Source organism: Calliphora vicina, chromosome 5 (assembly GCF_958450345.1).
Source record: "Calliphora vicina chromosome 5, idCalVici1.1, whole genome shotgun sequence".
Lineage (NCBI taxonomy): Eukaryota > Metazoa > Arthropoda > Insecta > Diptera > Calliphoridae > Calliphora > Calliphora vicina.
Window position 1 is genome coordinate 111,668,524 of NC_088784.1, and position 13,719 is coordinate 111,682,242.

Below are 13,719 nucleotides of genomic sequence, written 5' to 3' on the forward strand. Positions count from 1 at the left end.
TTTAAATGTTTTTTTTGGAAAAAAAATGTATGACAAAAAAATTTTTTAATGAAAAAAAATTCGGGTTAAAAAATATTTTTTCCGATTTTGACCCATTGTAGGTCCAATTTACTATAGCCTTATCTACATCGTTGCAATGGACTTTGAAATATCTATCATTAGATATCCATATTGTCTATATTAATGACTTAGTAATCCAGATATAGATCAAAAATATGTCAAAAATCGAGGTTGTCCCGGTTTTTTGCTCATATCTCCGTTATTTATGGACCGATTTTGAAATGTAGAAATTACAAACGGAATGACAAACTTATATATACCCTTCTCACAAAGGTGAAGGGTATAAAAACAAGGAAGAGAGCTATAAATTAAATATATTTAGGTAAACAAAATTAAATTTTTTTTAAATTGTTTTTTTTTTTTTTTAAATTTATTAGCGAAAAATAAAATGTTTGGTGAAGAAAAAAATCGGGTTAAAAAATATTTTTCCCGATTTTGGAATTATAAACGGATAAATTACAAACGCTAATGGCGAAATTGAAATGTATTAAATTTATTCTACAAGTAAAATTTTTTCTATAGAAAAGTTTTTCTATGGGAACCAAAAAACAAATGACAGACTTATGCGCAATTTACATTAAGACTTTTCAGACGTCTGTTTTTTCGAATTCCCTTTCGAGAATCTTCCAAAAAATTATGAACATGGTGATTTTTTACATGAAATTATGTCTGTCTTGTTTTTGACATTTAATTGTTGATTCTCTTTAGTTGTTTATTCGTAATATTTTTTAAACGAAAACATCTCATTTGATTGTGGAAAATAAATTGGACAATTTTTTAAATTGTTTTTTAAAAGTAAATTCAAAATGTGTGATGAAATAATTGAAGAAATGTTTGATTTAACTTTAAAAATTCTCTTTTAATATAAATGATGTTTTCACTTCAACAAATGAAAAATTATAAAACATAATAAGAAGAATACGAATGAGTGTAAAGAGGAATGTCAAAAAGAAACATGAAAAACCGAAATCAAGGCGAATTTATACAAGGTGGAGTCAGTCAAACAGCTGATAATTTTTTTTCGCTTTTTGGTTTTAACAGTTGTCAAAGCTTGTTTTTATATTTAAATATCTACATATTCTAATCGTATTAACAAAATATTTATTTTTTACATAAATAAGTAAAGCCCTCACTATACAATTATCTACACTACATTAAGTTTTAATACATATTTGTTTATTTTTTCATTTTTGTTTTTTGACATTTGTTAAGACCAATTGTTGTATTTGTAGAACTGATAGCACCTTGTATAAATTCGCCTTGACCGAAATCATGTTTGTTTTCTTACCCCCCATTCTTCTCTACCCCGCGCACCAACAATCATCGACAAACATGAAAACAGACGTCTGGGCAAACATGAAAAAAATCATCATGTAAATTGCGTGTTACTATGGTACATACCCTTGTCACTCATGGTGAATAGTATAATAATCAGCTATTCTTCTGAGGTCGCCTAGAAATAAAAGGATATCAAGATATGTCGCCAGCGACAACGCGATTTTTTGCTTTCCATACAAAATACATGTAGTCTGATTGTCGACAGTGGTTGTGGTCTCAATTGTAATCAATTCGTTAGGTGAATCGGGTACTCGTTACTTTACAGTGATGCCAACCAAATGCATTTTTTATATTTTTATGTTCAATCTAAAAAAATAAATCAACAAAAGCTGTCACATGAAACGTATATTTGGGCGCAAAATTGTATCAGGTTATTATTTAAGACAGTACCCATTTCCACTTACTTTGCTGATGAAAACGATCACATCAACAATTAATTATTGTCTATTATTGGCCAATTAATAATTAATCGTTTTTCTTTTAAAAGGTAGGCATCACTCTTCATCTTTATACTAAATAAAATGCATGTTTAAATGTGCCCTAATAAAAATGAAGTTACTGAATGTTGTAAGTTTTTTAAAATTCGGTATTAATGTGTATTTGATCTTCAAACTTAACAAATATGTCAACGCTTTACATTTTTAGTTAAGAGATTTTAAAGAATTGGGTTGCAATCAGCAGATTCAATGTGCGACAGCATGTCGTGTTTATCTGGACTTGGTATCGGGTAAATAACATAATTTTTTACATTTGTTTATTTAGAATACAAGGGGCTTTCACAAGATTAAAATATATTAACATATATACATATCGTTGGTCTCATAAAAAGGCCCTAACTCGCCTTTTTTAGAAATTGAGTTTTTTAGTGATTCCAATACATTTTCACAAATTCAACTCGTTACAAAAATTTAATGCAATAGTATCAGAAATAACGGTTTTACAAGCAATTATATAAAAAAGTTACATTTTGATAGTTACTGTACAGTTTCTATTATGTATGTTTTTACCTTCTGTAAATTTAAAATTATTTGAGTTAGGGCCTTTCTACATGAGACGAACGAAATTATGTTTGCTGGAGATCCTTTCCAACATCACAAGTTTGTAGTTCTATTATTTTTGAGTTAAAAAAATTTCAATAAATATGTTTCAAGTCAAAGTCCTACCATTGGAATCGCTGATTTAATAAATATGTATTTATTTCTCTATAGATAAAAAGTACTGTTCTGTAAGTAAATGCTATGATTATTCACGGCAAGTACTATTTTTTAAAGCAGAAAACTTTGATAAAAAGAAATTCATAATATTGCCATCCTTGATAACCCAAGAGTTGGACTTAAATACAATCAATAAATTGCAAAGTGAAGTAGATGAATGCAGGTGAGCTGTATTAAAATCACAAATAAATATACATACATATACCTATATTTAATATTCAAATAAAATAATACTTAAATTATTTAGTTTTCTTTTAGCATTATGTGATACATCTTCAAATATTTTATACTATCGACAGTCCGAAGGTAGAGCATTAGGAGACCATTAATTTTTTTATTTTTATATATTTATTGGATTTTATTCATAACATATACATATTTACCTAGAACTAACATAATATAAAAAATAAATAAAAGTAGTAAATGTTTATGCATTTTTTCTATATCCTAAACAATGTTCAAATTCTAAGATTGACATCTATTTTGGAAGGAACAACCTATGCGAAATTACTTATTTATCTAAAAATAAAAATAAGTTCAAACGTTTTTACCTATGTACATATGAACGTTCACAAAAGTTTGAAGTAGATTCTGGCGTAGGATTTACTTTAATTCCTAGAAATCAATTTGAACAGCTTAAAATCTGTATGAAACTTCAACCCTCTTCGATCGCTTTTCTATCGTGCACCAAAAATATCATAATACCGGATGGCAAAGTAAAAGTCGAAGTAAACTACAACAATAATTTTATCATTCCGTTTTTAATATACAAATGTATCAAAAAAAGACATCAATCAAGAAAAAAATTATCGTAACAAAAATTTTACAATATTTTTTACCAAGAAAGACATTAATCAATATCAGGACAACAGCTTTTATATTAGTTTCTGTGTGTTGATAGATCTCTTAATTATAAGCATAAAAATGTTTAAATGTTTGCCTGCTCTCTCTTAGTTTAGGACTTTGAAGTCTATATATATGTATATGTAGTTAATTTCTCCAAAATTTAATAACACTGTCCAACAGCATTTTTGGAACAGAATAGCGATCCTATTATTCTGAAAGGGCATGTTGAGTGGATCATTTTTGTAGAATAATCTTATAGTCCAGCTGGTCTGAATTTTTCTTACAGTGGGTCAAAGTTTTCATTTTTTGGTCGAAGGGAGCATGATACTAAATGGAAAACAATGTTGTAACTTAATGTCTTAGAGAATTCTTATTCACCGCTATTATGTATGTCGTTGACGACATTAAGTCACATCGATGGCGCTAAAATGGTATTTGCGAAGTCAATATCGATAACAATTGTTAACTATTGACAGCAATTTACAATTTTCTAAGTCGCGTTAAAGTCGACATTGATTGAAAACGAGTATTTTCTGTCGACACGATATTTGACAACGACTCATACTAAAATTAAAAATAGTAGCGAATAGAGAAATTAAAAAAAAAATCAACAATAGGAAGCAATTTGAAACCGTAATGGCAGAACGTAGAGCTACAATTAATTTTTATTTATATTTTATTTTTTTCAATTAATTTTAAACATGGTTGGAATGAACTCAGGCTTAATTAAGTCAGTTCTATTGAAGCCGAAGGATTTGTTTGTTTCACGGGAATCCACCCACTAGAAAAGGCATTTTTTATGTGAATAATAAATAAAATTCAACAGCTGTCATGAAATGCATAGGGATAAGATACTTATTTCTTTTAAATTATCGATAACAAGTCGACATCAACATTGTTAGTAAATACCGATTTAGCGTCGAGGTGATGTCGACTCGAAGTGACAACGACTACAAAGTGATGTCGACGTCGACATACATAATAGGGGTGATTGTCAGAGTTATATGGTGGAATTTTATGAGCATCATTTTTGTGGAAGATCTTAACCCACTATCTCCATTCTTTAGGGGTCCATTGTGCTTTCCAAAAGGACATTTAGGGATTCAAATTTTCCACGAAAATGTTTGTCGGAAAGTTTTAGTGGGGGTCACCAAAGATATCAAAGTTGTAAATAATTCTCTTTACGCTTAATTAGCAAAATTATACGCCATTTACGAACCGAATGAGCTGAAATTTGAAATATAAACAGTCCTTGAGAAGATCTACAAAAAACATGCAAATATATGTATGTAAGTTATATCTATTGGTTGAAGAGATATTTAGGTTTATTTATTTATTTTAATTCTGCTCGATCTTTTTTTTAGATATGGCGGGCCTATGGAGACTCGAATTTTTTTTTAAAAATAGCAGCTATATTTGCCATTAAATTCTGAATAAAATCAAAACAACTTGCTAACAGTTGTCTTGTACCTATAAAAAGATTGTGGACCATAAAATTAATCAATTGATGCATATTTAGTGATGCTATTAGAAATCTCGAAAATATTAAAGTGCCAAATTATGTATATTGGATGGAAATCGTACAATAGCTTGAGTCACTTGAAATATTAAAAAAAAGTCGAGAAAGAAGATTTGGCTATTTTACCGAAAATTTTTCCAAAACAGAATTATTTTGCCACGCTAAACAGAGATATTAAAGCTTTCACGTTTTTTCTGTAATTTTTCCAGGTACTCTTATACTTTGTTTGCACTTCTGAAACATTACCGAGATGTGTCTCAAATGACGAGTATTCAATTTCATGGAAAAAAATTTGCAATTCCGCAATAAAATTACCTATAAGTAAGGCTTAACATGTTTTTAATCTTCGCAGTCGTTTTGGAAATATATTTTTTTTTTTTGGAAAAAAATAATTTTCATTTTAAAAAACAAAAATTTCGAATTTTAAAAATTGTTTTCTCAAAAAAACTTCTCAGTTCAAGATTAAAATAATTATAATAATTCTGGATTATACCGAATAATTATTTTTTGGCTGAATATTAGGTTCGGCCTAAAAAAACTAAGTTTAGTTGGACTCATATTACTCATATAATGTTATACTGAAAGTTTTCATACAAAAATAATTTTAACCCGTCTTCGTTTTAATGTGGGTTAGTGAGGGGAATGCTGAAAATCTGTGATCACTGATATTTCCCATTAAATATCAAAGCTCATATAAATCACAGATGCACATAGCGTCAATATAATAAGACCTTCCTTCACCCGTGAATATCTCAATTAAAACGATGCGTGTATTTGTTAAAAATAAATAATAGTCATTTATTTATTTGTTTATTATAATGTCAACATTATTTAAATTGTAATATAAATGTTTAAATAATAATAATCTTAAAAAATAATACACTTTAGTACATTAATGCTGATAAAGAAAATAATTTAGTTTAGATGGCTTAGGAGGGAGGTCTGCTAAACATAAGATGATAGATAGATAAACAATATTTAAACATGATTTTTAGACAAAAAAAAAAAAAAAAATATCCTTATTATAAAAGTGTGAACTAGTAAGAATAGATAGAATGAATATAAACTCGCAAGATATATTTTTTGTTTAAACGTGATTTTATTTTGGCCGACTGGAGGAAAAACAAAACTAAAAAATAAGTATTTACTTAATAAAAGTGACTAATATTTGGAGGAGTGGCTATATTAGAATGCGCTACTTAAATTCTTACTTCTTAATGTATTTTGACAAAAAAGATGAAAAGAAAATATATAAATATATGTATTTATGTATATATGTAATTATTATTTTCGCATTTTAATAAATCATTTAAATCTTGTATACTTGAAATATCTATGTTTGTATGTATTTTAAATGCTTATTATAAAAGATTAAGTTTATGAAATCCTTGAAAAAAAGATAGATAGATAGATAGATATATAGATAGCTAAGAGAAATATGGTTTTGGCAATTATTTCATAATATTATAATCATAATCAATAATCAATTACAAAAGAAATCAAAGTATATAAAATATGTTTGTATGTTTATATGTATGTATGTATGTGTATCCATTAAATTAAATTTCGTTTAAATTTGCTCTCAAAAACCAATATTACTCAATGCCTGGTTATAATCGTTTGTAATTATATATGTACGGTTTTTTTGACACAATTTTATTATGAAAACTGGCAATATATCGTTACGAAAAGACGTAGCAAAACGTTGAGAAAAGTTAGCATTAGTTGCATTTTTTGACTTTAAAGTATGTATTCAGAATACTAATGGTATTGCTTCTTGAGAGTGAATTTAATTTTTAAAAAATATTAACTCGAATCGCTCAATTGCAACAAGACCTTGATAACTAAAAACGATTTGCAAAATAATTTCCTGACTAAAAACTTACAGACTTCGAAATTGGTTTCGTTTCTTTCAAAATCCCCAGATATATTTCAAACTGCGAGAAGTTGTATTCTCATTAACTTCATAACTAAAAAAGAAATGTTCTTATATACTACTACTGTATCTATGTATATTTTATTGATAAAAATACATTTGAAAATTAATTTCAAAAAATGTTTATAAATATTTATGTATGTATGTATATTCAAACAATTTACTTTAGGAATATGTACTATTAGAAGGACGTTTCAAGTAATGTTACTCGGAGCTGTATGCGGGTCTTCTCGCAAATGAGCGATAGAAAATAAAAACAAAATATATGGGTGTATATATATTTGCTTGCAGCTGATGAAAATTGCCAGTAACAAATGAGGCACTTAATTAACTAATAAAGTTGTTTACTTTCCAATATATGTATATATAAAAAAATAAATAAATGAGTGTTGGCATTAAGACCAGTCCGCGGTGTAAGTGAAATCTTGGAAGAACATTTGTTCCTCATCAGTCAAGATACGTGGTTCCTTTGGTGGAGTTAATTGCGGTTTTTCAGATGTAAACTCTTCATCGAAATTCGACACATCTTCCAGATGATTCTAAATTTTTTTAAAAAAAAAAATGAAAAAAAACAGGAAAATGTACAAGTGTTACACAGTTTTTTCTTTGTTTGAATAGTGCTATCAAACTTACTATAGTTGGTACAAAGGGTGGTTTAACTTTACGAAGTAATAAATCGTCCCATACAATAGTCCGGAAAAATGCTTGTTTTTTCACATCCTCGGCATCTCGTTCTGATGAACCTAAACGCCTTTCAGGATTTTTGCGTAGAAGCTTGGAATTTAAAATCAATAAATTATTAATACTGGACAGATCTAATGAAGTCAGTTAAATGTAGCTTACCCTTCGCATAATTGCTATAGCCTCTAAAGACAGAAATCTTGGATAACGAACTTCGTCGTTGACAATAGAATCAAAAACTTCTTCTTCGTCATCTCCAGGGAAGGGGGACTGAAAATAACAAAACATATTTAGATTTATATTTAATTTTTCAAGTTTCTTTTTTTCAAAATCTGTTCTTACCTCTCCTACCAGCATTTCAAATATTAACACACCCAAACCCCACCAATCGACTGCTCTAGTATACGAAGTTTCAGTTAAAACTTCAGGTGCCAGGAATTCTGGGGTACCACAGAATGTACCAGTACGATCACCAAATCCCATTCCTTCTTTACATAAACCGAAATCAGCGATTTTTACATAACCTATTGTAGTGTTCAATTTTATTAATAATTATTAGTATATAGTACATAATTTCTTTAATACATATTATTAGTTTCAAACAAATTAAGGACTGAATACTTAATATTTCTTAATGATCAAAAGCCTTGAAGACGACTTATCCTCTAACGGTTGTAAGCAAAAATTTATTTTTATTTAATACATTTTTTTGGCTTGGTCAGCCAGTCTACTGAGTTTGATTTTGGTAGGTTTGACCATGAGGCATAGGAGATAACATATAAACGAGATGTAATTTCAAAAACCAAACATAATTAAAGTAAAAATTCTAACTGGTAACTAGTAAGACAAAGCTTTCATTAATTTTACTAGAAATGTATTATTAGAATGGAAGAAAACTAACTCTATAAAGATCGTTCATATAATCCGATATTAATCCTATCGGATTATATGAATTATTACCTATAGTCCTTTAATTTGTTTAGTAAATATGGATGTGTTGACAATAATTACCATCTGTGTCCAACAATAAATTATCCAATTTTAAATCGCGATAAATTATTTTGTTTTCATGCAAATACTGTAAACCGAGAACTACACAAGCCGCATAGAAGACAGCGCGTGGTTCTGTAAACACATCCGTGTGGATATGCATCATTAAATCGCCACCGGCGGCATATTCCATTACAAAACATACGTGTTGCTAACCAAATTCAAGCATAAATACGAATAAGAATTTAATTATTTGCTGATTGCTAATTTCGATGGATAATCGAACAATTGATTACTTACCTCTGTTTGAAAGCATGCGTACAGATTAACTAAAAATGGATGACGCATTGCGTTGGCCACCTCGAATATACGCTTTTCACTCAACAACGATTCAACTTCATCTCTGGCTATGATGTCGCCCTTCTTCAGGGCCTTTATTGCATAATATTGGTTGTTGGTGCGGAGTTGACACAATATCACTTTGCCAAAATGACCTCGACCCAATACGCTCAGCATACGGAAATTGTCCATGGAGAGAATACCAGGCGATGCAATAAGGTTTTGCGATTGGCGCCTTGATTCATATGCCGAATATTGTAAGCCTCTGGCGACATTGCGACGAGCATTTTGTTGAGTTGCTGCCGAATTTTGCAATTCAAATTGATTTTGATAAATCGGTTGTTGATGGTGCTGCAGCTGCTGTTGCTGATAAGACGCCGCTGCCTGAGGTTGCTGATGATAATTCTGGCGCTGAGCAGGTTGGGGAAATTGTGGAGCAGAAGCCTCACTTGCTGATGCATGACCCCCAAAAATAATAGGTGTTGGAGGTTCTTGTATTATTGGAGATGATTGCAACTGTTGCAAATAGTGTTGCTGTTGTAAATTGTTGTTGCTTATAGAAACGTTGCTAAATTGCGGTATAACCTGATAGTTAAAATATAAAATTGTCTTGTTAGCATTCATAAAGAGGCAAATATCATTAAATACATGTATGAAAAAAACATACTGTGACTGTGCTAAATGGTTAATGTTAATAATAAAATATATATTCATGCCTAAGGTTTAGTCTTTCGGGATATATGTAAATACATAGTTTAATTGTATTAATTGATGGAACTTGAAATATTATTTATATAGGTTCTTTTTTCTTAGTACACCTCATGTGATAATATCAATTAGAACTGTCCAAACTATAAGGGAATTTAAATCAAAAAAATCATTTGCGAAAATTTTAGATTTTTTAATTGAATACTACAAAGCAAAACATTCCTCATATAATTCAATATACATATGGGGCATTTCATGTCAAGTGAACCAACTTCAGACACAATTTTTCAACAAGATCGGTCGAGAACTCTCTGAGTTATAGGGGGTCAAATTTTGACATTTTGGTCAAACAGGTGTTTTTTCTTATCCACTTAGCACAAATGTGTCCCAAATAGTTTAGATAGCTCTTTCTTCAATCTTTCGAAAACAAATATTTAAAAAAAAAAAAAAAATAAAAAATTTTCAATATTTTTTTTCCGAAATCAAAAACTTTTTTGACTTTTTTTTAAAATGGGCCCTTTTTTCTTTTTCTTAAAATAAAGCTCAGATATTTTCCTTGAACACCTACCTATTTGGACGCTTAGTGGGATGCGAGTGGAATATCTATCAAAATAAATATTTTGTAACTCAAAACATACAATTTTTGACTTTTTTTGCAAAATCAAAAACTTTGTTGACTTTTTTTTTTCAAAATGGACCCTTTTTTAATTTTTTTTTTAGCTCAAACAAAAGCTTAGATATTATCCTTGAAGACCCTTTTGGTCGCTTAGTGGGATGCGAGTGGGATATCTATCAAAATAAATATTTTTTAACTCAAGACTTACAATTTTTGACTTTTTTTTTTGCAAATACGATTTTTTTTTAAAAATGGGCCCTTATTTTAAAAATTTTTTTTTAGTCAAAAGAAAGCTTAGGTCCATTCCTTTAAGATATTTTTAGTCCCTCAGTAGGATGCGAGTGGGATATCTATCAAAATAAATATTATATAACTCAAGAAATACAATTTTTGACTTTTTTTTTGCAAAATCGATTTTTTCTCCTATATGGTCCCTTTTTTAATTTTTTTTTTTGCTCAAAAGAAAGCTTAGTTCAAAATATTTATTTTGATAGATATCCCACTCGCATCTCACTAAGCGACCAAATAGGTGTTCAAGGAAAATATCTAAGCTTTATTTTAAAAAAAAGGGACCATTTTAAAAAAAAAGTCAAAAAAGTTTTTGATTTTCGGAAAGATTGAAGAAAGAGCTATCTAAACTATTTGGGACACATTTTGCTAAGAACAATAGGTAATAAGTTACATGGATAAGAAAAAACACCTGTTTGACCAAAATGTCAAAATTTGACCCCCTATAACTCAGAGAGTTCTCGACCGATCTTGTTGAAAAATTGTGTCTGAGTTACTATCCAATAGAACTCAGACATCGATTTCAAAAGTTGGTTCACTTGACATGAAATGCCACATATGTATAATTATTAAGAGTTTTGAATTAAACCGAAAGTTTTTACATTTAATATACTGAGTAATCTTGGCCATTCCAGGTTTTGTAATGCGCCAGCTGACATTTCAAATGGGAATATTTTAGGGTTATGGTAAAAAAGTTACGATTACCAAGGTTCACCATATAAATAGTTACCTTCGTATGTAATAGTTTTTGTACACGTATTAGCTTTTAAACATTTGTGCTTAAATATTTTTAGTAGTTTTAAATGCCGCGTATTTCGTGCAAGATCTTTGAATAACTTTAAACACACACAGATAATTCAATATTTTTCTAAGAATTTTATTGTTATTGATTAAAGAGACTTGAATATAAATACCAAAAAATGGACGATGCCGGCCAAATAAACAAAAACCAGCCATGCCGAAGTCAATTAATTGCCCCTGATCTTTTATATCAAAATTGTAAATATTAAACTAAATACTAAAATTAAATGTTTTGAGAATTTTGTTTCCCGGGAGTTTTTTCCCTTTTCCCATTTTTCCTATTCAAATTCAATGTTAAAAATAAGAAAAGGGAAACAACTCCCGGGGAATTTTTTTATTTTTTTATTCATAATTGGGCAGATAGTATTTTTATTTTATCATTAGGAGGGTACTAAAGAATCTTTTTATAACCTTCACCGCAACTGATAAATTATATACATGTTTGCTCATATTTGTTGTACATTTAAAAATTTAAAATATTTAATTAACTTTTATTTATATTTGCATGCTACAACCACCACAAATAGGGAGAATATTTTAGGTTTGTGATCAAATTGTAAGTCATCATTGTTTTGATTTTATAAATGACTCGGAAACCCTTTACAATTTATTTAACAATGGCCGTCTGTCTGTTTGTCAGTGTGCATTAATCTTCCCAGAAAAATGCAGTCTGAACAACATATGAAGATAATGATCGACAAATGATGAACGACACACAGTGTTTAGAAACGTTTATTTTTTGGAAATATCGTAACGGAATTTATGTCCGCTTAAATGAGCATATTTATGCATATACAAAATATACAATATAGTCCCGTAGAAATTTTATATAATCGGGACGTAGCAACTTTTTTACATGTTTCAACTTTTTATGGTGTATCTTTTTTAGTTAATTTTATTCAGAATTATCGCAAATATAGGTACATAATATTTAAAAAAATTCGACCTCCGTATTCAATAGTTCTCGATATAACTAATTATTTTATTTAAAAAAAAAAACGTTTCTAAACACTGTGGGACATGCGATAGATTCAGACTTCAACGAGCTGACAGGTTAATTTTGTTGGAATGGTAACTGACCTAAACAACTGAAGGGTTTATATATGTAATAACGTTATAAATTGTTTTTATATTCTTATATATTTTGTTTAAATAATGGGTACATGTATACAATTTGATACTTTAGGATTCATTACCTTTGTTTCCTCTATAGTTTTTTGCTCATCTTCTACATTACCAATGAAATATTCAACTGTACTAGTAAATGTTGTCGATGGCGATTTTAGTGATGTTGGCTGTGATACTACCGATGAAGTATCATCGTGTTTTAAGGCCAATTCAGAATTTATTGGTGTAGGAATTGTGTCCAAGTGTAGAGGTATGGTAGGTTCAATTGTTATATGAACTAGATTAATATGAGCCTGAAAGATTTTTAGTTTGTATATTGTTTTCAACATTTATTTAATTAATACATAAGTATGTATGCATCATCGTATGAAATTATGGATTTATTTAATACAGTAAATCAACAGAAACAATATGAATTACAGACAGACAGACCGATCGATAGATCGATATACGTTGAACAAACATTTTTAGGGGATAATAGTGTATAAATGCGGTGAAATTTTTAGGTGAACAGAAAAGACAAAAAACATTTATAGGTATAAATATATGATAAACACACTTATAGTAGAATAATTTTGGGAAAAAAGTGTTCACCTAATGTGAACAAATTAAATCTGAATAAATTCTGGGAAATGAAAAAATCTACAATATAAAAAAAAAAATTTTATTGAAATCGGCCCGTGTTGTTGGTTCTAAGTAATTATTTTGTGTCTTCCACATAAACATCTAGGTGTTCTTCAAATTTCAAAGCAATCGGTTCTGTGGTTTAGATCTAACATCTAAAACTACGACGCCATCTTTCGGAACAAATAAAACTTTGCAACATATAAACAAAATATGTATGTTTTATTAATCTATACATTGATAGAAAATATCTATGGATAGATATGGGGAAAAAAAACAAATCAGGGTCCGTAATCGAATGAAATTTGTTTTGAAAAATAACGATAACGAAAAAAATAAAATTACATATTTAGATTTCTTGATCAGCCACAGGTAATTCAAATGAACACTTAAATTTCATGTGCGTACATATTAATTCAAAATAATACTTTTAAATAAAAGCACAAACGTTGTTTTTCAGCTTTACGATGTAACAATTAAACATAGATGGAGGTTCTGTTCGGCAACATTGGAAATGTAAAACTTCAAAGCAATCCAAATAGAAAATACACACAAAAAGTTATCAAATTTCAGTTCCATTTGCATTTAATTCTAAACTTTGCTAAAAGTCGATGCTTTAGAACTCGTAAGT

General features: G+C 29.1%; 2 protein-coding genes across 15 annotated transcripts in view; one reads left to right on the forward strand and one right to left on the reverse strand.

Moving 5' to 3' along the window:
* Positions 1 to 1,918: 1,918 nt before the first annotated feature.
* LOC135962297 (uncharacterized) lies at positions 1,919 to 3,067 on the forward strand. The gene is made up of 4 exons (XM_065514146.1): positions 1,919 to 1,965; positions 2,044 to 2,125; positions 2,607 to 2,775; positions 2,860 to 3,067. The coding sequence occupies exons 1-4, from the start codon at positions 1,924 to 1,926 to the stop codon at positions 2,939 to 2,941; spliced, it is 375 nt and encodes a 124-aa protein (XP_065370218.1). The 5' UTR covers positions 1,919 to 1,923; the 3' UTR covers positions 2,942 to 3,067.
* A 2,681-nt stretch (positions 3,068 to 5,748) lies between these two features.
* Pkn (serine/threonine-protein kinase N) overlaps positions 5,749 to 13,719 on the reverse strand; it is a 65,887-nt gene continuing 57,916 nt past the window's right edge. For 12 of the 14 annotated variants that reach the window (XM_065513406.1, XM_065513405.1, XM_065513401.1 and 9 more), the window contains 7 exons: positions 12,533 to 12,757; positions 8,885 to 9,508; positions 8,606 to 8,795; positions 7,937 to 8,118; positions 7,757 to 7,864; positions 7,547 to 7,687; positions 5,749 to 7,452 (listed from right to left, as the gene is read on the reverse strand). In XM_065513406.1, coding sequence (XP_065369478.1) covers positions 7,309 to 7,452; positions 7,547 to 7,687; positions 7,757 to 7,864; positions 7,937 to 8,118; positions 8,606 to 8,795; positions 8,885 to 9,508; positions 12,533 to 12,757 — 1,614 coding nt within the window. In that variant the 3' untranslated portion in view covers positions 5,749 to 7,308. The remainder of the gene's footprint in view (positions 7,453 to 7,546; positions 7,688 to 7,756; positions 7,865 to 7,936; positions 8,119 to 8,605; positions 8,796 to 8,884; positions 9,509 to 12,532; positions 12,758 to 13,719) is intronic. The other 2 variants (XM_065513399.1, XM_065513409.1) reach the window with 1 other exon arrangement.

Excerpts from the sequence above, each read along its gene's own strand:
- LOC135962297 (XM_065514146.1), top strand. The coding sequence starts at position 1,924 with ATGTTTAAATGTGCCCTAATAAAAATGAAGTTACTGAATGTT. Across the intron at positions 1,966-2,043 it reads AAATGAAGTTACTGAATGTT|TTAAGAGATTTTAAAGAATT; the intron begins GTAAGTTTTTTA and ends TTACATTTTTAG. Across the intron at positions 2,776-2,859 it reads AGTGAAGTAGATGAATGCAG|TTTTCTTTTAGCATTATGTG; the intron begins GTGAGCTGTATT and ends TAAATTATTTAG.